The 26,323-nt window shown below is 34.9% G+C and overlaps 1 protein-coding gene across 1 annotated transcript in view; it reads right to left on the reverse strand.

The window, feature by feature from the left end:
• The window catches only part of LOC144962722 (uncharacterized), a 143,522-nt gene that overhangs the window by 107,482 nt on the left and 9,717 nt on the right, over positions 1-26,323 (reverse strand). The window contains exon 2 of the mRNA XM_078895916.1: positions 20,501-21,863. Within this exon, the coding sequence (XP_078752042.1) occupies positions 20,501-20,653 (153 nt within the window). The 5' untranslated portion in view covers positions 20,654-21,863. The remainder of the gene's footprint in view (positions 1-20,500; positions 21,864-26,323) is intronic.

A 26,323-nucleotide genomic window follows, 5' to 3' on the forward strand; every position in this document is an offset into this window, starting at 1 on the left:
GTCACATGCATATTATCAGAGCACAAAGCTAAAAGAGACTCAAGATATAAACAGAAAAAAAAAGAATAAATCTCAACCAATGTAGCTACATATTTTTCTACCCAAATGCATAAGGTGTAGCCTAATGCAAAATTTACTCAAATACTCAAATGTTATAAAACTTTCCATAACAATACGCTTCAAAAGACGTAACGTTACATCTCTCGTAATGACGCATGGTAACTTAGTAACTGGCTCTAAACTATCGGACAATGGCGGACGCCCTTATGAAATATTTCTCCGACGAGCATAAAAGCGGAAAAAAACATTATAAATCTGATCATGTTTTGACTTTTACACATTCTGATCACAAGACATAGGAAACGTTCTAGCCAGCATGAAGAATAAATAGTACCGATTTTCTTTGTTTAGAACCACGATGGCCGCCGTTGCTGGGCGACGTGACATCAGACTATTGAATCCAATTATCATTTTTTTATAAAGATGTTATACCGTTGATTCTTATCGCGTTTAAATTTGTATTTTAAACCTACTGTCAGAAAACAAAAGATCTTCCATACTATTATTGTGGGTCACCTTCGATATATCATTCTTTGATAGTATTGAACAGATGAATAAATAACTCTGTTCTGACGACTTTTTTCATCCTTCAATCTTTTGTCATTCAAACCCATCTCTTGTTTACTTTTCCGTGCTAGCAGTGAGGGAAATCAAATGAAATTTACCACGCTAAATCAATAATAATTTCAATGCTCAAACTCGTTTTCATTGTATTTATCTTTTACATCATAACAAGACATTTCTTGAAAACGCATTCATGATATATCGACATGTATGTACTTGTATCGACAAACCTATTATTATATAAACCTTTAAGCGATTATCGAGTTTTTTTGGATTTCAGCTTTATCATCATATAAATCTTACCGCGAGATTGAAAACTTTTGTATTGAAAATTTCTCTTACACGGGCGATTGAAAAACAAGGTATTCAAGTTCTATCGTTACATCTTGAACAAATTCAAATTCATATCCATTTATTAATTATTAACAATATTAATTCTAATAATAATAATAATAATAATAATAATAATAATAATAATAATAATAATAATAATAATAATAAAAACTTTATCATAGCGCGCTGTAACTCCTGTAATATAAGACGCTTAACGCTTAAATTACAATGACGTAACACTTTACATATTCCCATATTGCAGAATAGAAGGTCAAAAGTAGGGGCTTAGAAATTTCACTAAGCGCCCTTTATAAATGTATGCTATTTTTGATAGTTTTAAGTGTTTGCTTGACTCCAAAAAAAATGACTTAACTACAAACTGTTTGAATTTGTCTAATTGCAACTTCGCCAAATATCAACATTTCTTCTTTATTTCGTCAAAGACAATGGAAATGAGTGGCATTTGAAGTATATCATATTCCATCTATACATAGAATCGTACCTCTCAATGAAAACAAGTTGTTTGTCACCTTGAAATTTTATTCTGCATAATCACCTCCAACCTTTAACATTATAATAAAGAGGCTCACCTTCTGAAATTGTTTGTTGTTTGCTTTTACAACCGGTATTTATAGGACTTGTTTATGACACTCCATCGAGTAAGTAAACCGATTCGCGTGAACTAAGATATTGACTTCAAAATTAGAAATGAGGTCGTGTAAATTTAATAAACACCACACAAAATAATATAATAATAATAATACTAATAATAATAATAATAATAATAATAATAATAATAATAATAATAATAATAATAATAATAATAATAATAATTATAATAATATGATGATGATGATGATAATAATAATAATAATAATAATAATAATAATAATAATAATAATAATAAGTAATAATAATTATTATAATAATAACAATATAATAATAATATTAATAATAATAATAATAATATAAAAATAATAATAATAATAATAATAATAATAATAATAATAATAATAATAATAATAATAATAATAATAATAATAATAATATAATAATGATGATAATAATAATAATAATAATAATAATAATAATAATAATAAAACACATTGTGATTCTGAGTCTTGTTTAAGGAAAGTTAAGTGTTTGTTGATTTGTTCTTATATTATTTTTTTTTATAACTAGCCCAGAATTGTTTTTACTTAGCTAAGTACCAGGTTTGATAGATTTTTGTCAAGATGAGGATAATTTAAATCGATCGGTAGAATATTTGAAGGACGAATTTTATGGCCAAATTTAAAAATGATATGGGTTTTTTCTAGAGTACGACAGAATAGGTTTAGTACTCAGAGAGTTGTACTGCAACTATCTGTATTGCCGTACACTAAAAAAAATTTTTTTTTTTTTTTTTTGCCAAAAAATCATGCTCCGAATATCGACTTTGACTTTTATACATTTTGATCCCATGACATATGAATAGTTCTAACCAGCATGAAGAAGAATAAGTACCGATTGTCTTTGTTTAGAACCACGCTGCTCGCCGTTGCTGGGTGACGTGACATCAGACTACTGAATCCAATTATAGTCTCATCCATTCTTGTTTTCAGACCTAGATTGTGTAATAACGTTATCCCTCAATCTGATCACAATGTGCAGTTTTGAAAGTCTGTTGGATGGTAGGGAATCCATCTAAATTGTTGATGCTCTCAAAACAAAACCAAAATAAATGTGTTTTACAACAGTCACGGATTGAGGTCGTCAGAGGCTTGTATTGGCGATAAAGAGGGAATGAGTAGATGAGTAAAATAGATAGATTTAGATTTGTGAATCACAACTTTATTTTGTCGGGCTTTTCTTGCTTTGTGTTGGTTCTCTATTTACGTCATTGGCTCAGGAGTTGCTAGTTTTTTTCATTTCATTTTTTGTTCATGTTTTTTATTACGTCATTTATACGTGTGAGCGTATTTGTGAGTATTCATTTGTGTGTAATTGTGTGTGTGTGTGTGTGTGTATGTATGTTTTGTTTTTTTTTTAAACTTAATTGATTCTATTTTATCGCTCGAACTGATGAACGTTCGTCTGATAATAACTGCTTTTATAGTTAAATAAACAAACATTAAATCGAAATTTTAAAACCATTATTGACCGCGGAGGATGCTCTCCCAAATAATATATTTATTATAGACCTATAAATCGCCATCACAGTACCTAAAGCTAGGCTATGCTTCAACACGACCTATTGGTTATTACATTAATGCTACATTCACATGGCTTCGGTAATGAATTAATCAGATCTTAATTTGGTTGATTGAAATTTGATCAAAATCACATGTGAACCCGGATACAATTTATTATCGTTTTATTTTGTCCCAAGGGAGCAAAACCTTCGAAATTTAGGGGATAAAATGACATTAAAAATGGAATGGATTAAATTTTTGATGCTGATGTAACAGAGTATTATTATAGAATTATTAAAATAGTCGTGATTGAGTCGCTTCACACACAAAGGGGCCGAGATCAATCCTGAGTGAAGCAGGATATTTTTCTGACCCCCCCCCCCCCCCCCTTTGTTCATCTAGCAGTGATTGGGTAAACAGGTCTGTTAGATATCGTGGAAAGTACTTTGTGATAGACTGGAATCCCATCCAAAGGTTGTAAGCAATTGATATTGTCCGTCTCACACTATGGAAACCAGGATAAACCTGCTCCACGCCTATGAAAGACTACGTTATTGCCGACAAAGCGTAAAATCATTAGTAGTAGTGAGTGCAGCAGAGTGTTTGTTGCGAGAATAATCACAGCGCTTAAACGTCAGAACTGAGTTAACTGTGAAAAAAGTCTCACACCATCTCAAGTTTCATACTTGAAATTTATTAACGGTGTTTAATTAAAATACCTCACACCACTGTACCTACCGTGTGATCGAATAGCACGTAGTCACAAGTTTTAACTTCGCACGTGACAATTAAATGTCAAACATGTTGTGAGGTAGAAAAAAACTCGATAAAAATCGTAACGAAGAGATTGATGTGGAGTTCATTTTTATCCTATTAGAAACTAGAGCATTTATATAGCAGAACAACCACTAAGCGTGCTCAAAGCACAGTACAAGGGGTCTCTAGCCAACAGCAACATTTAACCATGTAGAACGAGGCACGACGCCTATCAGGCGATATTACAATTTCTTTTCCGACATAGACAACGCTGTTAACGACCAGGTACTCATTTTACATATGAGTACGGTGAGAGTAAAGATCCTTTTTCCATAGAATCAACTATGCGCTGCTAAGAGAACCTTCCGATGGAAGGCGAATGGCATATCCCACAAGACCACATATTATGACAAAACACGGTGGTTACATTTAGACCAGTAAACATGTGGCTGTTCACCTGCACAGTTACTGAAAAAATTGTCTCAGCTTTTAAAGATAAAACTCAGAAAAATATATTTTGAAATATGAATCTATGATCTGCCACGCTCATATCGGTATAATAACGAGATGGTTTTGATGATAACAAATTGGATAAGTAATTTAGATAAGAGACTTGAGTTAAATGCATTTGCTTTATTGAGGACAATGAATGCAGATTCTTAAAGGGACAAAGCATTCATAAACAGATGCCTCAGAAACAACCTTAACATCGGGTGGTCAGAAATCATCATAAACGAAGAACTTCACCAAAAACTGAACCAGACACCTATTGGAACGGAAATAAAGAAAAGGAAATGGGGCTGGATTGGCCAAACTATCAGGAAGCCTGCAAGCAATATCACCTGGGAGGCTTTGGACTGGAACCCGCAAGAAAAGAAGAGGGTTGGTCGACCGTAGCGATGAAGCATTGAGACTGAGATAAAGGCGGCAGCCGGAAAAACCTGGGCCCAAATTATAAAGAAGACCCCCAAAAACCGAATCAGATGGAAGAGTGCTGTTGCGACCCTGTTTTCCACAAGGAATCGAGAGGCTTAAGTCAAGTAAGTCAAATTGACAGATATAAACATTTCGAATTTCTAGATGTCTAAATTTTACAATCACTTCTCGCATCTAGATCACTCCAGGACGACGTGTACTCTATTGCAGATCTGATAACCTGATTTGTGATGATCTCATTGTTGTAATAGAAATACTCTCAAACCAAGGCAATAATATTGTCCTTTTGTAACAATATTAAAACAGGCCCATGATTGCGTCCGGTTATCGGGCCTGTAATTATGTGCGCGTTGCTCCGACATAAGTCTTTTTATACGTGATGGGTCAATTATATTCCCAAATACCATTAATAATGATAACATAAGCAATTTGTACATAATTTTATAATGTCAGAAAGTTTTATATATAAATGCGCATTACTTACGATAAAAATAAAAGCTAAGAATTTATACAGAATCTATCGAACACAAGAATTTGAAGAATTCCATTAATCTCCAATTACACAACAATGCCATTGTTTATTCAAAATCGCTAAATTATCACGTTATCGTAATTAAGAGTGATAGGACGTGTCCTGATTGGACAGAAATAGCCATTATATGACGTCATCGACGCACCGGAAATGCGTTAGAACTAGTTTGGGACGTCGTAAATGACAGATAGGGATTGGGTGGTGGTGATATTGACTCCGAGGTTCTGCTGGATGCTGAGGAATGTCGGTTGCTAGCGTGGTTATCAGGAGTAAACATCTTTCTAAATCGGACGGTTGACTGTCACAAAAACAGTCCTTTAGTAGACCGTTAGGACCGACGTGCACTTATTTGCTGGTCCAATAACCAAAGGGTTATGAGGCTTATTGTTATAATGGAAATACTCTCAAATAAAACGTAAAATATTGTCCATTACAACAATGTTAAATCATCCCCATTTCATTTCTCTCTCTCTCTCTCTCCTCTCTCTCTCTCTCTCTCTCTCTCTCTCTCTCTCTCTCTCTCTCTCTCTCTCCTCTTCTATCTATCTATCTATCTATCTATCTCTCTCTCTCTCTTTCTTTCTCTTACTATCTCTCTCATTACTTCATTCTTTCTTTCTCTCTCTTTCTCTCTCTCTCTCTCTCTCTCTCTCTATATATATATATATATATATATATATATATATATATATATATATATATATAATATACCTATCTATCTATTTCTCTTAAGATAAAACTATGGATAAAATCAAAATACTAAGATAATCCCAACCTGTCAAAACATCTTAATATTGATATTTCAATGTGATACAAAGCTCCTACAAGCTGTGGACTTCATATGTCATGAGCAAAAATGAATATAACTGTCGAAACACAACAAAGCACAAAGCGTTTCGTGCTATAAACTCTTCTGCAGCTAATAAGCAAAACAAATATTTCAATTATTTGATGGAGAAAAGTTTTGAGTTTTTGTTATTGGCTGATGAAAGGCTATGAGCAGAAACGTTCCTTGTTTGGTATTTTTCGAAACGGTTTATATTCAATTTTGTTCATTAATTGTTGCAGTCCACAATTAGATAGTAACAGAAAGAGTGGAAGACAGATTTGAAAATAACTAAAAAACAGCATACGTATCAACAAACTAGTGCCGTGTAAGTTAACCTTAGCATAATTACCAGCTTATTTATAGAGCAATTGAAAAGAGAGGGGCCAACCAAATCTAATCTCGTTTGATTTTTTTTCTGTTATATGTATGGAAATAAAAAAGATATAAACAAAGAGTTTGATGATGGAATTCCATCAATAATCGTGACTCGCATACTAGAGTGACAGCCCAACTCCGTGATGTCCGCATCACAGGATGCCGTCTCTAGTGTTAATGTCCACTATTTAGAGGGCTTTCGACATGATTGTCAATAATAGGGATAACGATCGTAATAGTCATTAACATGAATATTATTATTATTATTATTATTATTATTATTATTATTATTATTATTATTATTATTATTATTATTATTATTATTATTATGATCATCATCATCATTATGATTGATTTGTATTATTATCATTTAATGATGATAATAATATTGATAAGGATGATAGTGACAACAACGATGATGATGATGATGATGATGATGATGATGATGATGATGATCATCATCATCATCATCATCATCATCATCATCATCATCATCATCATCATCATCATCATCATCATGAAAATAATAATATGGTTCCAAAATGGTTTGTTAATAGTACGTGCAAATAGGTACACTTCTGCACAGATTTGAAAGTCTGGTAATCAAACACAATTATGGGCATAATGTAATGGACAATACTTTGCGTTGGATGAGGGTATTTCCATTACAGCAGTGGGCCTATAACAATTTGGGTTATCAGACCTGTAAATGGACATGTGTAGGTAAACGTCGTGAACGACCTAGTTATTTGGAGACATTGATCATCGACACTAATATCGTAACAACAAAAGAAACGCCACATAACCTATCAAAAACAAAATAGAGGACAAAGCTTTGAATTGTGAAATTGCAAAACAATAAAATTCCATGCACAAAACTCTTCGTCAGCATTTGTATGCAACCTACTTTCTAGATACCGAATCGCGAATCGAAGGTACGCCCATCTGAATGACCCATTAACAGTAAAGTGCCATGAATCTTTTACTAAACTGTAACTAAGCTAAATAAATTATTTTTCAAATAATTGGAAAAAAAAACGAAAATAATTTGGTCTAGACAAAAATTACACAGCCATTAGCCAATGCATCTTGAATTGATTATGTTAATATGAGATTTAATGGTGGTAATAAGCAAGCAAGATTCTCTCCATTATAGAATCGAGGCATGCAGAAATCGGACGTACTCTGCGAAAAATTGGATTAAATTTGGCCGGAAAACTCACCCTTCAAATTAAAATAACTCTCATCCTGTCAAAATTTCTCAAAGCTGTAATTTTGCTGAAGTTCCAAGTTTGAGATATTTTGCCAAGATGAGGGTCATTTGAATCGATCGATATATGAAGAACGAGTTTTCTGGCCAAAATTTAAAATATGTGTATTTTCAGAGTACAACAGTAATGGTAGGAAATTAATTCTCAATGACAGCAAGGGAACGATTGATCGATAGGAATATTATGGTAACAGCAATAAAATAATAACCGATAATAGCTGGTGATGAAGCAATGTGGGCGGCAAAGGTCGCTAAACTACGAATTATTCCATTTCCTTGTGTCTGGATTGACTACATGTATCGCAGTTTGTGATGGTGTGACATAAAAAACAACCCAAAAGACTTAGGAGAAGGAGGAGTTTAGAATGAATAGAATATTGTGAAAGATGTTCTTGACATTTCAAAACAAAGTATTTCAAGGTCGGACAAGGTCATGATGGTTGTCACAGTTTTTTAAAAAGTCAAGCACTCAACAATTATATTATTAGTCTCTTCAACTGTATGTTTGGTTGTTACTTGTGATATCTTGTTTGAATTAATTACTTTAATGAAGTTTATTGACGAGTAATCTTGCTAAGGGGGGGGGGGGGGGCTCTTTTTTTCCAAAAATGGACAACTCAGCTTATAAATTCATGCGCCAAAAGACTCAAAGGCCCACTTTGGAGAGAAAAGATGTGACATTGTCTCTCTCGATATTTGAAATACCTATTTGCTCATTGAGAATGCGTTTGGCCTCTCTTTACATATACACATGGAGGTTTTATAATTAATTTCTCCTGCATGTTAAGTGTTGCTGTTGGCGAGGAACCTTTTATAAAGCTCAATATTTTTTGAAATATATAAATAGGCTAATTTATAATATAAAATGTGAGATATATGTTAAATCAAATAAGAACCTCATTGAAGCGATTGCTATACAGCGACAAAAAGGTTAACCGAATTTGCTTGTACATGTCATAAAAAGTCAAAAAACAACTACTTAGCTATTGGCTAAGTTAATTGACAAATATGTGGTTAACAATTAATAATTGCAAACAATACGCAATTTTACTTCCCGATAGACTCTACAAATAGAAATTTAAATTATTAAATTCAAGACTTGAATTGAAGTTTGACCGAATTTACCAACAAATTAACTAGTAATTCAATACCGTATATAACCTGCGTAGAAAATAGGCGAGACTGTGTTGATGAGTTAGTGATATAGTTAATCTCATATATCACATAGCTCAGTGAGTGGAATCGGAATCCGCTTACATTAATTACAAGAGATAGCGAAGGGAGGATGCAATGCACGTTTATTTAAATTAGAATAATTGATTGTGTCGAATATTAAAACAAGATTCAGATAACTAATCTTTTTGTGGTGATTTTCGAATGTTTTATTACGATGCACTTTACAGTGATAGTGCGGCTATGTGGTCTAGTGGTTTGACATTCGCATTCGGATCGGAAGGTCCTGGGTTCGAGCCTCGCTCGGCGCATAGTTAAGTCCTCTCATTCTCTCACCGTACTCAGGTGTAAAATGAGTACCTGGCCGCTAACAGCGTTGTCTTTGTCCGGAAAATTGTAATATCGCCAAACAGGCGTCATGTCCCGTCATACATGTTAAATGTTGCTATTGACCAGAGACCCCTTGTAAAGCGTTTTGAGCACATTTACTGGATATTGCACTATATAAAAAGCTCAAAAAGCTCAATTATTTCTTTGTGGACAACTTTGAGTTTAATCTGAGACTGTACTGTGTGATATAAAAGTATAAAACATAAACGAATATGGGAGATGTCATTCTGTAGTGCTCATAATAAAACATGTGCCATATGCCTACATTATTATTATTATTTATGAAAACTATTTAATTAGAAATCGTAATCATAATACCAATAATTAGTCTACATTCTAGCAAGGAACTCACTATGAACTCACTGTGTAAAAAATACACAGGCACCAATGAAACAATCTGATTTTGACACACCAACACTGCTTTATGATTTGGCTTATTCGCCATCTTTTCAGTCTCTTCCAATCCACCTCATACTCTTACTCCTTCTCCACCCGACCTCCTCCTTCTCCTCCTCCTACTCCTCGGCATCCTCTTCATCTTCCCCACCTTCTTTTTTATCCTCTTCTTACCTACTTTTCTAATCAAATGTCTTCTCTCCCTACCACCAAGAGCTAGTGTTCTCAGGAGCCCAATTTCTTAAATGCTCCGTTCCTATCAGTTCTCTCGTCTGTAATTGGCCTACTGTTGTATCCGACACTTTCATATTCCGTAACTTGAAGCCGCCGCTTATCTCAATATGTCTCGTTATCTACCGCTGCCGATTCCTTGTTGCTTTTATAATACGGCAACATCAATTTCTATGTTATTTACCTTTTCAGATTTGTTTTGTTTCATGTCTCATGGGGTATTCTGAGATGATACGCCCCTTCATAATATTATATTTTTTTAAATATATGTGCACGCAGAGAATCGAATTTCATTCAATTTTTGGGTTAGTTTTTTTCTAGGCTGTCGTCGTAGTTATTTGTTTTCTTCTCCTCCCGCTCCTCTTTCTTTTCCTTCTCCTTATCCCAACGTGTATTTATTTGGAGGTCTGATAACTCAAATTGTTTTACGCTCATAGTTATAATGGAAATTCTCTCAAACCAGCGCAATATATTCTCCACTACAACAAAGTTATAACAAGTTCATAATTGCGTTAGACTATGAGTTCTGCAACTAAGTGTCTCATCCTCTTCATCCAATTATTTTTTATTTCAACGAACACTCCAAGGCATTTTAGATGATATTATTTTAAAGAAAGAGGCATATTCAATATTATAATATTAAGAAAAAGAAGTAAAGTGGCTAAGAACAATAAATCAATCAAAACGGACAAACACTAATCAGAACAGCTAGTCTATTTTTAGAGTAATCGTCATGTAAGTAAGTAATGAAGTAGCCAAAGACGCGCCGCTGTGAACTGGCCGCGTTATCTTCCTTGAAACCATGGAAACCCCACAAACCCCACGGAAATAAAACTGACACAAGACGATTAGATTACGAAGTTCGGTTCTCAATGTACCTCAATGCACGAATCTTTAGAGTGCTCGGCTATTTAAGAACCTTGACGTTTTACAGTATTTATTCTCACCAAATACTGTAATATCATCATCTATCTATTTAACCTAACAGCCAAATCAAACTATGCGAATCCATTCATTCATTCATTCATCCATTGGTTAATGGTCTAATTGCTCATTCATCCATTCGTTCCATAAGTAATTCGCCTTTTTACTCCATCCAGTTCCTTCAGCAATGCACTCATCAATTCATCGATCTATTTCCTATTGACCCATTAGATGCGGCATTCCTTTTTACTCATTCGTTATGCTTACTGCTTTCCTACCAATTGGGCATTCAACAATGGAAAAATAATATTTAAAAAATTAGTCTTACATTTAATAAATATCTATCTTGACTAGCACTGCATCTATCTATTCTTCTTCTAGCCATAACTATGTCTAATTGCCGCAGAGTGTTGCATATATTAACTGCCTTAATTGTTAACGTTTACTTGACACCTAACACTGCATCTATATTGCAACCTAAAAAACTTCTACCTAGCATTGCATATATCTATTGCGCTTCTAGCCTCAAAATACCCAAATAACTCCTAGCGTTGCATCTATAATATACTGTATCTTTAGCCTCAAGCACGTCTTGATAACGCCTAGCATTGAATATATCAGCTTTGTCTCTAGCCTCAAGATACCTCAACAATGCCCAACATTGCACTGATCTACTGGGCCTTTGGCCTCTAAGACACCATTGCAGCGAATGTGATGTGGCAACGCATCGAGCTAGATCTTAATCGCTCGAATTCCTGTAAAAAACAACATAAACAGCTTTCCCTTGTTATCGGATACGAACATAAAATTCGGAGGTCTGAATAACAAGTTTTGACCAATAGAGGACACAATGTGATGCCAGATACCTTTCACTTCGCATTCATCATTTTATTTTTGGTTACTTTTTTTCGTTGGTCATATCTAAACAGAACCAGCTTCCTATTTATAGGCTAGCGAAATGAATTTTGGTAGTGAAAAAAATAACATCCTAGTCATGAGTTGAGCGTGTCGATTCACGTGAAGAAGCGAGCGCGCTACCGTGACGTTACATCGACGAATATTACTCCATCTATAAGCAGAAAACTTTGACACAACGAAGATAAACTATTATAGATATTATTGGTCATAACATTACGATGATAAGATCATATATAGGTATTTATCGGACCCCTTTACTATGGAGGCCCATAAATCACAGCATGGGGATTGTCTTTATCCGCTCTACCCAACATTCGCCGAGTTGAGCTGAGTTTAGAGTAACCACGTTATATGATACTGTTGTATTGATAGATTTCTGGCCAAAATGCAAAAATGTGTCTTATCAAAGTAATGTGTATGGCTTAGAGTGTATGGCTTAGGGTGTATGGCTTAGGGTATGTCATGAGATTTCAGGGATTCTTCTAACTCATTGCGTCTTACAACTATATAACACTAAAATACCTCAGTATTCAGAAAATAACGAGTTGTTTGGGTTTTCTTTTTCAGAGTACTGAAGACTGTGTGACCTTTTGTCTCAGTCCGGTATTAGGTCATGGTCACCTTGACACTAAAATTTGGTTTTTAAGTCTAAATTTTAAATTAGGGTAAGTGCACTGTTTTCAATGAAAGGGGTGGATGTATTTTGGCTCGCCTGCAAGCCTGAATTTGTGTTATATTGATATCCTGGCTGTGGAATGAACGCAGTATTTATAAACGCATAAGGCATGGTGTGAAATGTTAAATGGGATTATGAAATGAACATAAATATATTTCCCTTCTATATACTTTTTTTTTCAGTATTATCCCAAACGTTTTTCCACTGCAGTCCAGACGTGACTTCCACTCGACCGTTGGCGCCAGAACAAACATGAAAATCGACATACTGGCAGGATGACAGTAGAATGGCAGAGTGCCAGAATGACAAAGATTGACAAAGAAATTGAAAATATGGAGTCCTGGAACAGGTTGAAGTACCCGACTGTCCTACCTTGACATTAACACCTTTTTTTCTAAATTTGGCCAAAATATTATCTTTACTTCAAATAGCGATAAATTTAGATGATATTCAACTTAGCAACAATACAAAGAAGTTTTTCTTTAAAATCATCATTAAACCTTTGAATTTGAAGAAGTCTTAAGAATGTTTGTCGCATTGACAGTCGACTTGATCGATAGATATCGAACATGAAAGTAAATTCTTTTAGTTAAAAAAAAGAAAAAAACTGTTTCGTCAGATGAAGGAGGGCAGTACTGTAGTAGGTACCGTGCAGACAGAAAGACGTGGAAATTGACGCAGAGGAAAGGTAACCTAGGTAAGTACGAGTAGTAAGAGTCCCAATCATTCTGATTGCCAGGTACGTCTATGTGATCATCTCAATATATAGTTAGTATCTCGATGATACACGTAGATATTAAAATGACAAATTAAAGAGCAGGAACTGAGGTAAGATAAAAATGGAGCATACTCCATTTCTACTCCCTTTTCCTCTCGTGTTTAATGTTAGTTAAGATGTAGGAAAAGTTCACAGCGACTTTTTTCAGATTAGAATATATAAATATAAAAATAAAAATTGATAGAAATTTCCAATTATTCAGCCCCGATGGGAAGGAATGACAGGAAAATTCAAGGCGTTAGGAGCAGTGCATCGTATTGTCACCTTTTATACACACTTGTTCAGTTCTTTAGTCCAAACCACAGCGAAATTTAACATGGAGGATGAGAACATGACGCTTATCAGGCACCATTTGCATTATTTTTTTCGACAGAGACAACGCTGTAAGCGGTCAGGTATTCATTTTACTCCTGATTACGGTGAAAGAATGGGAGCAAAGATCCTTTACCAAGGACTCGGCTTTGAGCTTGCCAGACCGGGACGCGTACCTGAGATCTATCTCCAGGTTATAAAACGAGTGTCAAACTACACGATCACAAATTGCTGAGCGCTAAAAAACTGAGCGATTTCAGAAAAGAATGAGAATATGGTTATACTGACTCTTTTTCAAGTGACGGTCCTTCTCTAAGAGGGCCAGTGACCTTTTTACTATTCGAATTTGACACGGGCGACCTTTATGAAAAAGACACTTTCGAGTGTTGTAGGTATAAGTAATAACAAATTGTGTTTAGTGGTCATTGTGTGGAGTTTCTTCATTATATTTAAAGTTTCGTTTAAGATTTACGCTTTTTTCTTTTTCATTTTCTATTAAGGAATAAATTCTTTTGTTGTTAAACTGATTCGCATTTTAAAACATTACAGTATCATGTCTTAGATACTTGGAAAAACACATTTAAGAATTTTGGCTAGAAATCTCATCCCTTAAATATCATTCAAATAAAATGACCCCATCTTGTCAAATTTTAAAAAAACATGAGATTTTATTAAATCCCTAGATTTGTGAGTTTTGACAAGATGAGGGTCATTTTAATCGATCGATTTTTGAAGGACGACTTATCTGGCCAAAACTTTTAAAGTGTATTATTTGTCTTTATACGGCAGTAAATTCCGTCTATTATCCTCGTCAAAAGGTTATCTAGTGCATGTTGTCTAATAGTTTATCGAATCGGCATATCAATTGTATGTGAATCAATTCTCCTTGTTTTGTTTGTTTTGCTTCATTTTCATTTTTCATGAGTAATTTTCCTCTAGTCTTTCAGATAGAAAGTGAATCACCAAGTCATGATGTAGAAAGCATACATTACATCAACTCCATCATTAGTATATAACATCACAAAAATTCCATCTATACATCGAAGTAATAATATGTCCTAAGTTCCACAAGACCTCATTAAGTAAAAGTTTTTCATATTAACCAATCAACATTTTTTTATTAAATTTGGGACATAACTGGACAATCGCATCATTCGTCAGTCTGTTTAAGCTTTGGCGCAGGTACCCAATAATAACTGGAATTACCAACCATATACCATAATATTCAAATTGAAATGCTTATGAGTGAATGACAAATAGACCCAGTAGAAAGAGATGAGTAGAGTTATATTCTTACTGCTTTGACAGGAATATCGTACTCAAAAATATATAACAAATATTTAATTGTCGTTATTTAACTACAACTTACAAAAATAGGACTTGTTATTAAATGATAAATTACTGAAAGATGATAACATCGTGACAAAAGTAATCCCGTAAAGTAATCTTTTAATCCACAATCTGGCAGATTCACACAAATATCTCTTGACTAGGATCATTCTAGAAAACCACGCATGGTGGATATAGACATATTCCAAATCAAATAATAATATAATCCCTTTGATGTGATAATGTACTTTGATCTCAAACCCCTTTCGATTTAATATGCCGTATTTGAACGGTTTTTTAAAATTAAGATAACCCAGAAATGTGAAATCACAGTCATAGTTTCTGTCAGTTAAAAATCCAAAATCTTAAAAAAAATGGAGATTAACCGACGTTCACTTATTTGCAATTCTGATAACCCATTTCCTTGGGGGCTCATCGTTGTAATAGAATTCTCTAAAAATGACGCAAACAATTGTCCATTACAACAACAATGTTAAACTAGGAGCATAAGTGGGTTTGGATGTCAGACCTGCATATGTGTACAAGTCAAGAGTATCCCAAGTCTCATATTTTTTGCTATAAATAAATTTTCAGCATGAAAACTGCGTCCATATAATACCATGTTGAAACGATGAGTCACATATTTTGACTGGTTAAGGCTCCGCTTCTTATGGTTTCATACGTCTCATTCTTATACGCTTTTGCTTTTGGTTGTTTGTTTTTTTGTTTTGTTTTGTTTGTGTTTTTATTTCTCTGAACACCGTATCAGAATTTCGCACGCCATAGGCGATAGCCCTAACAGCGGGTTTTGTCATTGTAAATCAATCACTTTAAAACGAGACGTATTTAATTGCATTCATTTCCTCCTTCTTCTATGTCAGATTACGTGACAAGCGGTGATCAAGGAATTATATAACTTTTTAAAAGATAATAACATGGACGATGATAATAATGACAATGATGATGATGATGATGATGATGATGATGATGATGATGATGATGATGATGATGATGATGATGATGATAATAATAATTATAATAGTTATAATAATGATAATAATAATAATAGTGATGACGATGATAATAATGACAATGATGATGATGATGATGATCATCATCATCATTATCATTCATTATCATTATTATTTTTATTGTTATTGTTATTATAACATTTATATAGAGCATTTTGTCATATCCTCAAAGTGCTTTACATAGATCAACTGCATAAAGCTTATACGACCATTTTTCATTATTTCGCATTATTTACAAAAATGAAATATGTAAGCACATTTATTTACATCGTGCATTTCCATAGATTCCTCGCGCCCTTTGAACTTCATATTGATTGCATTGTTCCCCCAGTATATCACATGGACCAAACTTCCCCATTCAGTACAATACAAATGCTCGGGGTCCATTTTGTACATGCATTATTCGTTGAAAACGAAATGTTTTTCGTTTTATTCATCCCCAGGAGTAATTCGGCTTTATTGTTGATATTTAAAAAATATGATCAAGACAATTTAGGCGTGAGCCGAAGTACAGCGATGCAAAGCATTTTTTTATCATTATAAATAGTCATTACTAGTCATATACACAACAACTGAACTTGGTAAGATACATGAAGTGCCTTGCCCGATGGTCCATAGACATGTTTGTAATCGTTAAATTAAATTTAATTAATTTATATAGCGCAATATCCACTAAATGTGCTCAAAGCACTTTACAAGGGGTCCCTGGTCAACAGCAAGATTTAACATGTCGGACGGGACATGACGCCTGTTAGGCGATATTACAATTTTTCGGAAAAAGACAACGATGTTAACGGCCAGGTACTCATTTTACACCTGAGTACAGTGAGAGAATGTGAGTAAAGAGCAATTTCCAAGGACTCAACTATGCGCCGAGCGCGAGGCTCGAACCCAGGACCTTCCGATCCTAAAGCGAGTGTCATACCACTAGACCACATAGCTGTTGTGTACCACCCGGCTTGTGGGAAGAAATTCCACAAACAGGCGCCATTTCAATGACTATCAGTTAATTTATTTAGTTGTTCATTTTGAATATCCAACGAAAGGCACACCGTGACCTCTAACAAGCCACGAAAATAACGAGTTTTCATTATTTTCATTGCTTTAAAAAAAATTTCCGTCGAGCAAAAGTTTTGCTGCCATCTTGGTTGGTTATCAGTTGTGCTGAGAGTCCTGGGCGTTCCAACCCAACCAAGATAAAGACTCTAGTTGTGACGCAAACTTTATTTATTTATTATTAATCTAAACAGTCCAGTTTATTTAGACAAATAAATCTTTGATTTTAACTCCAGGTGAGCAACTCAGTTCATCTTCGAATCGTCATTGGATTGGCGCCTGTATACGGAATTTCTCGTGTTTACTTTAAAAATCGATCGATAACGGTGAACCCATACATTGTCCACACAAAAAATGAAAACATGACTTTAATGAATGCTCAGGTTTAACACTATGCGGCCAATAGTTGAGTCCTTGGAAATGGTTCTTTACTCAGATTCTCTCACCGGTTTCAGGTGTAAAGTGTGTACGAAAATAAAATGTAATATTGACAAACAGGCTGCATGTCTGTCTTGTTCTACATGTCAAGTGTTGCTGTTGGTAAGGGACCATTTATAAGGCGCTTTGAGCACGTTCAATGGATATTGCGCAATACAAATGTTTAAGTTTAATTTGGGGATCACGATAATTTTCGTGCCAAAATGAATTATGTTTTGTCATAATATATTACAGCACTGCCGCACTTTTAAAAGACAGACTTTGGCCAGAATATTCGTCTTTCAAATGTCGATCGATCAGTATTAGATAATGTGGGGGTGGGGGTGGGGAGGGGGTGGGGAGGGGCTGGACTACGGCAGAGCAAGGAACCGCGCACTATCCCCAGTTCCGGTTTGCAACTCTGCTTTGCAAGTTTTCCATAATGATAATAGAGTTCACAGATATGGTTTTGAGCACAAACGATGATGATGATGATGATGATGATGATGATGATGATGATGAGACGACGATGATGATGATGATGATGATGATGATGATGATGATGATGATTATGTCGACGACGACGACGACGACGACGATGATGATGATGATGATGATGATGATGATGATGATGATGATGATGATGATGATGATGATGATGATCATACCTTGATACCTTGATACCTCTTCTTCGGGTTGAAGGCTATGCCTGTAATACCCGTTCTGCACTATCTCTGATATATCTACGCGCACCTGCATGGTTGGGGCGGAGCTGGTAACGCTTGTAATGCCAGTGTTTGTCTAACTTGTCTTTGAACTCATTCACTGTCCTCGCTTTAATTACATCTTCTGGAAGGCTGTTCCAGTTATCTGTCACTCTGAGTCCAAAGGAGCATTTTCTTACATTTAATCTGGCCTGTCTTTTTTTTAATTTGTCGCTATGTCCTCTCGTTCTATTCAATGTGCTCTCTGGTAGTATTTGCTCTCTATCTACTCTATCTTTCTCGTTTATTATCTTATATACTTGTATCATTTCTCCTCTTTGTCTTCTGTAGTACAATGATGGTAGTTTGAGATGCCTCAGTCTATCTTCATATGGTAGATGCTCCAAATCTGAACAAAGCTTCGTTACTCTCCTTTGTACCTTTTCAATTTTATCCATGTCACCGACATGCTGTGATATCCTCGGTGCATTACCATATTCAAGTGATGGTCGTACCAGAGCAGTGTAGAGCCGCCTAATAATATCATTATTTCTGCTGGTGAATGTCCTTTTAATAATTCCGAGAGTTCTGTTTGCTCTATTTATTGCACAGTTGACATGATGGTGGAAGGATAGTCTGTTGTCTACATGCACTCCTAAATCCTTTTCTACTTCTGTTTCCCCTAGCTGCTGGTACACTCCGTTATCGTCTCTCATTCTGTATGTGTGCTTTGGATTTTTGTAACCAAGATGCATTACGCTGCATTTGCATGCATTAAACTTTAACAGCCACTTGTCTGACCAGTCTGATAATTTGTCGATATCATCTTGTATAGTATGTCGGTCACTTTCTGTTCTTACAGGTCCAAACAACTTTGTATCGTCAGCAAATATTCTGATCACGTTTTTTACAACATCAGGTAGATCATTGATGAATACCACGAATAATACTGGACCCAGAACACTCCCCTGTGGAATGCCGCTGGTGACATCCGACCACTGTGATGTGTGCCCGTTCAGTGAGACTCTCTGTTTTCTGTCGTGCAGGAAGTTAGATATCCATTCGTTTATCTTTCCTCTGATGCCATAGCTATGTAGTTTTTGAATGAGCCTTTCATGGGGTACAGTGTCAAATGCCTTTTTAAAGTCGAGGTATACCGCATCCATCGGTTCTCCCCTATCCAATGCGTCTGTCCATTCATCAATGCAGGTAATTAGTTGTGTTATGCATGATCTCCGAGGCACGAAGCCATGTTGCTCATCACAGAACAGATTGTTTGTGACCATATGCTCCATCACATGTTCCTTAATTATTGCCTCCATCACTTTGCACGGAACTGCTGTCAGACTCACAGGTCGATAATTGCCAGGAGTGTTTCTATCACCTTTTTTAAATATTGGAGTAACCTGTCCAAGTTTCCATTGTTGTGGCAAGTTCCCGTTGTGTAACGACGTTGTGAATATGATTTGAAGCGGTGTGGCAATTTCATTCGCAATTTCCCTTAGCACTCGAGGGTGGAGTCCATCAGGTCCTGCCGATTTGCCTGGGTTAAGCTTCATAATATTTTTCAGTATGTCTTCTTTCTTTATAACTATACTGACAAGTGCCTCGCTGTAATGTCTTGTCTCCAATGCTGGCACATGGTTAGTGTCCTCATGTGTAAATACACCACAGAAGAATTTGTTCAATATTTCTGCTTTTATAATGTCCTCGTTTTGCAGGTCTCCATTACTGTCCCGCAGATCACCTACCCCGCTTCTTATTGTTGTTCTCGATTGGGTGTATTTCCAAAAGGCTTTTGGGTTTTCTTGGATCTCATTTGAAATACTCTCCTCAAAATCGCTCTTAAGCTTCCTTGTGTAACTTCTCAGTGTATTTCTGACGTCACAATACAACCTGTAATCAAGGCTATTTCTGGTCTGAAGGTATCTTTGCCATGATCTGTCTTTAGTCTTGATAAGTCTAAACCCTTCTTTGTTCATATATAGATTTCTTTTTCTCTTTCTTTTAGTGTCGTTAGCCTTGTGCACAGGTATGTATTGCTCATGATGATGAAGATGAAGATGAAGATGATGATGAAGATGATGATGATGACGACGATGACGATGATGATGGTGAGAAGAAGAAGAAGAAGAAGAAGAAGAAGAAGAAGAAGAAGAAGAAGAAGAAGAAGAAGAATATGCAGGGATAAAGAGGAGGACGAGGAGGAGGAAGAGGGAGAAGAAGAAGGGGAGGAGGATGAGGAGGAGTGAAAGGAAGTTGTAGAGGAAGAAGATGAATAAAAAGAATGTAACTTTTGAAATAAAGAATTGAATGGCAAGATTTGATTAGCTTACCTTTTTCACACAACCAATGCGACATTTCGCCAGGGTGACGTACGGCTCCTCCCTTGCATAGACTGTAGATGACGTCAAACTTAATAATATTTCCATAAACAGAAAACACGTTATTGTAATGAATCCTGTCATTCTGGTGAAAATTCCAATCATTGTGATCAAAACATAAATAATCCAAGACGATATGTGCACTCTAAACGGAAATTGGATACTCCACTATTCCTTGGTCTGGGGAATTTCACAATCTTTAATTTCAAAAGAAACTGAATTGTTCAATTTGTTATTTTTATTTGTATTATTGCACAACATGGTATCGAATTAATCTCGTTCTGTGCTAAACCCACTCAGTGAAATCTATCCACTTCACAAAGATACCGACATTTTGAAACAAGCTTGGAATGTGATACCAGTATAATTCAATAATAATAAATGTTTAAAATCCAAAATCAAACTATAAGAAATCTCTCTATTTCTTGACAGCCTTCCTCACACGTACATAAAACCCAAATATAAAACTTGCACTGTGATTGCACTTAGGGGAAATAATAGCCAAGGGCAATAAGAAAGCGAATCGAAAACAATAAAAACGTCACCCGTTCAAATAATAAAAAAACATGTATTAAAGTGGTAAGTAAATTTGGTAAACAATCGGTAATAAAGTCATTATGTACTATAGAGTACAATTCACCAAACAATGTACCTATAAATAGAGCCGCCGATTGACAAATAAATACTAACGCCCAGGACTATTACCGTTGATGAATGGACCAACTCAAAGACAGACAGTCAATTATTTATTGTTATGTTATGATTTTCTGTGAATTGTGTGCCTGTATTGAAAACAAAATTGCATAGATTAGAATAGATTTGAAATGATCACCGACTGGATAGCATTGGCCTCTAAAGTCAGTTATGAATACGTCTAAACCGTTAGCATTCCAAGCTTCATTGAATACACGAAATCCACTCACTGGATTGACAAAGCTCTATAAATCAGCTGGATGGCCGTGCTTGACCACGCGAGATCATTGAATCCATTTTATAGTATGTATGTATATTTCTATTACTGTTCGTGTCCTTTATGGATAACTGGATGTGGATAACATTATTGTCGCCATTTTCCCTGCCGTTGCCTAATGTCGTAGAAGACATCGAAGCAAGTTATATTCCGAATATTGTGTACTTCATAACCAAAATGTATGAAAATAATTGTCTCTATCAAAGTTTTATACTTGTAATATATTCATTTTTTTAAAAAGTAAGAATTGGTTTGAAACCGGCTCCAAGTTTGTTTGATGTTGTGAAAAGTTGGCCGTAGAATATATTCTTGTCACGTGATAATTGGGGATCACGGCTGGTCAATCTGGTGAAGAGAAAGAAAATAAAAATAAAATAAGAAATTTAAGCACTCTAAAATATTAAAAAAGGAGAAAAAACAAAAATAAAATTCAACGCCGATTTCGGCACATATTATATATTGTTTACAGGCAACACCTTCGCTTACGGGGGTTCCCGTTAGCACTTGCTTCTAATACCGATGATCAAGGTTTATTTCTATCCCAACCCCCCCCCCCCCCCCCCCCCCCCTTAGCCACACAACAGTGATTCGATAGTCGGGTCTGTTAAATCTAGCGGGAAGTACTATGCGATAAACCACCGTTCTGTCAAAAAGATAACAAGCAATTGCTATTATCCACTTAACGCAATAAAAACCAGGATACGTTCTTGCTTCTCGAGCCAAATCGCTATAAAATACTACCTCCGCTTACAAGTCTCCCTGTGATAGGACTATATTGATGTACATATCCTGACAAAACGCTTATAAATTTCTGCCACTGTGTGGTCTTTTGTTATGACACTCGCATTCGGTCTAATAAAAATTGAGCTTTTGTATAGGGCAATATCCACTAAACGTAACAGTAACATTTAACATCAAGGACGGGACATGACGCCTGTTAGGCGATATTAAAATGTTTTTTTTCGGACAGAGACGACGCTGTTAACGGCCAGGTACTCATTTCACACCTGAGTACGGTGAGAGATTGTGAGTAAAGAGCCTTCTCCAAGGAAGAGTTGCTGTTGGTTACTAGGGACCTCATGTAAAGCTCGTTGAGCACGTTTAGTGGATATTAAGATTTAGTTTTAGTTTTTTAGAATTTGGCTTAAATGTAAATTATACACAGTACCCCCCCCCCTCCTCCCCCCCCCCCCTCCCCCCCCCCCCCCCCCCCCCCCCCCCCCCGCCCCCGATATAATACTGCTTTGTAGCGACAGGTTACATATTATTACTCACATAACCAAAATTTATCCCTTTTTTTCTACTCTCACAATTAGAGAGATCTAGTTCTCCTCTCTTTCCTTTATAAATTATTGTTCATTAATTTCATTATAATTTCCCGAATCAAAATATATTTGGTATTGTCTTACACGCTGACGTCTGCCATGTTACGATAGACAGACAAGGAAATGGTAAGGAAAATGAATGGATTGTTTAAACTCAGGTAAAAAGAGGCGCTGGAAAGGTTCCAGACCTAGTAAAATCGGAACTAATGTCTATTTCTCTTACTCTAGTCTTTAATTGGAAAAATAATACAAGATTGTCTACTAAATTAGATAAGTGTTACATACGATTTACGAATCTGAGTTGTTTCTTTTTTTATTTTTTTTCATACAATGCCAAATATAACAGGAAGACGAAATAAATAGAAAATAATTTTTAGAAAATCGCCTTTATTCCCACAGGACTCCGGTTCCAGCTTTATTGTGGCTGTATCGATTTTTTTCCTCCTTCAGCAAGAAACTTACCACCTATTGCTGCACTGCGGCTGACGCTTAAGTTGTCTTGTTGTTTTTCTCGAGATGGACATAATTTTTCACGAGCCCGAATACAGGATTTTTCAATATTCTTTTTGTTATTAATTCATCATAGTGGATCAAACCTCAGACCCTCTGACAGTCGCACATAATATATGTCCGGCCAACAGAGATCCTAACCCATCAGTTGATTTTTAAAATTCGATGATATTTTCTAGTATATTTCTTTCTGCTCCGTCTGACACTGTATCATATCAATTTCAGTTTCTTAGATAAAACCAATGTCTCCATCTTCATGTGTAGGATTTGTTTCCGTCTTGATAGCCAATAGGCTTCAACAGTCGTGACGTCACATCCCTGGTAATGACGCATAGTAAGTTAGTTACTGGTTCTAAACCATCGGAACAATGGCGGACGCCCTTATGAAATACTTCTCCGACGAGCATAAAAGTGTATCCAGAGGAGAAAAACATTATAAATCTGATTATGTTTTGACTTTTTTACCTTCTGATCAAATGAAATGTTAAAAAGTTCTAGCCAGCATGTAGAATAAAAAGTACCTATTTCCTTTGTTTAGAACCAAGCTGCCGTTGCTGGGGGGACGTAACGTCAGATTATTGAATCCTATTGTGTTGCATAACACATGAGAAAAATTACCGACGGACGTGTCATAATACAACGAATAAAGATGATGTCAACAAACTCTTAGTTATAGTTTTAGATCGCTATTTATTTGGGCAATTAATTCTCATTTAATTCTCTCGATCATAATATAAACCCGGAAAATTACATTACGTTAGTCTTGTGTGATGGCACGATACATCTGGCGGACAGAAGTGGTGTGTATATTACTTAAACACACATCATCAAATACTACGATATGGCATTCAGCTCTTTACCTCAATGAGTTAGATAAGCCAGTTTTAAAAGATTACAGTGGGGTCTTTGCCAAGTCTTAAACAACGTTTTGATTTCCCACTCATTTACTCCATTACAACACTCGTAAAAGGAATATTGATGATAATGTAGGAGATCTTGAAGAAACGGAGTTTTTATTATGCATTTCCGTTCGTTGTCATTGTCATTTTGTAAACAAAAATAAAGAAACAGTAACTAGTTTACAATCGTGACTCATTGTCTCAATAGGGTTTTAAATCGGGGTGAATCAGATGCGAAAAAAAATTAATATAAAGTTTCAAAATTCCGAAGATGACATTTCAGTTTTGGCAGTCCATGTCCATTCCCCTCAATCAACTGAAATTTTTAGACCCCTTTCAGTTTGGGGAAAACCCATTTTTGATATTTTTTAAAATGATAAGACTTTCCGTTCCTATTATCCTTTGTAGACAAAAATACGTTCAAGAAGCCGTTCTAGATTTTTTTTTATCCGGCGCGCATCCGGTTTTTAATAATAATAATAATAATAATAATAATAATAATAATAATAATAATAATAATAATAATAATAATAATAATATATGATGAATGATGATAATATAAGAACAATAATATTAATAGTAATAATAATAATAATGATAATGATAATAATAATAATAATAATATAATAATAATATAATAATAATAATAATAATAATAATAATAATAATAATAATAATAATAAAATAATAATAATAATAATAATAATAATAACAAGCACCTTGTCAATTAAGTTGCTAGTTGCTAGACCCCTTTGTATGCGCTATACAATTTACATGCAACTTCTTTCTCAAATACCTTTTTCTTCAAACAATGCCAATATATTACGAACGTCAATGGGCATTATTGTTATTATTTCAGTGACCGAAATATCAAAAACACAATTACGTGACAGTCTGGCATTTGATTTTGGGTTTTAAGCACAATGTTCGTCATAGTTATTTGGAAAAATAGTCAATACTTATAATTTAAAACATATAGCATTGATCATCCTTAATATTGAAAAGTGCCGCAAAATTAAAAAAAAAACAATCACAGCCACTAGAAATTACTTTTCCCCGTTATAATTATCCACAATAAAGTTTCGAGTTAATCGTGTTATGAGTAATGCTTTCATCAAATATTATATTATGGATGTATGATAGAGCTATACACAGTCAAAATCTTCCTAAGCAAAAAATAAAAAACAAACAACAAAACAACAGATGTATCAGATATGAATTGATTTAAATAAATACCTATATAGTATAAACCAAATGTGCCCGACTGCGTCAACATGGTATTGTGTTGGATTGAACAAAATGAAGATATCAGAGTTCAAAACTATAATGATCGATATCAGGATATTTAAGTTGTTTTTGTTTGTTTGTTTGTTTGTTTGTTTGTTTTGTTTTTTTTTGTTTTGTTTTTTTAATTTTAGTTTTGTTATTTGTTTCGTTTTTATTTTGTCGTTTTTATGGGGTTTTTTTTTTTTTTTTTTTTTTTTTTTTTTTTTTTTTTTGGGGGGGGGGGGGGGTATTTTTTGGTTATTTCTTGGGGGGGGGGGGGGTTGGACGGTTTTGTTATTTTTCTTTTTGAAGTTCAAGAACCAAAGGTCCCTTTGTTCAAATAAGTCAATGATAAAAATCAACTGAAATTGTACTCAGGTAAGCTTCAAGCCAATTATGAAGGATTAGGTTCAACTCAATATAATACCGTTTTTGAGGCGATTGGTCTCATATACGGATATTTAGTATTAGCAACCGCATTTTTATTCAACGCTGTTTTCTTAGTAAATGTGTTTTTATCAAATTAATAAATTCAATTTATCCAATGTTCAAATTAAACCGGAATTAATATTACAAATCATCTAAATGTCTTTGGGCAGTGCATTCATTGCATAAGTCAAAGAAATTCGAGTACCGTGTGTTTATAACAGTAAGACAGACCACTGGTCCAAATTGTAAGCTCTTTATGATTTATGCATTTTGATTTGGATGTGTTGAAAGAAGTAATCGGTGATGGATTTTGGTCTGGAACAACCATGCGGACAACTACGTATAAAAATGATAATATATTATAACAACTGGTGTT

This window comes from Berghia stephanieae, chromosome 1 (genome assembly GCF_034508935.2).
Source record: "Berghia stephanieae isolate SIO BIC M18660-M18661 chromosome 1, UCSD_Bste_1.3, whole genome shotgun sequence".
NCBI lineage: Eukaryota > Metazoa > Mollusca > Gastropoda > Nudibranchia > Aeolidiidae > Berghia > Berghia stephanieae.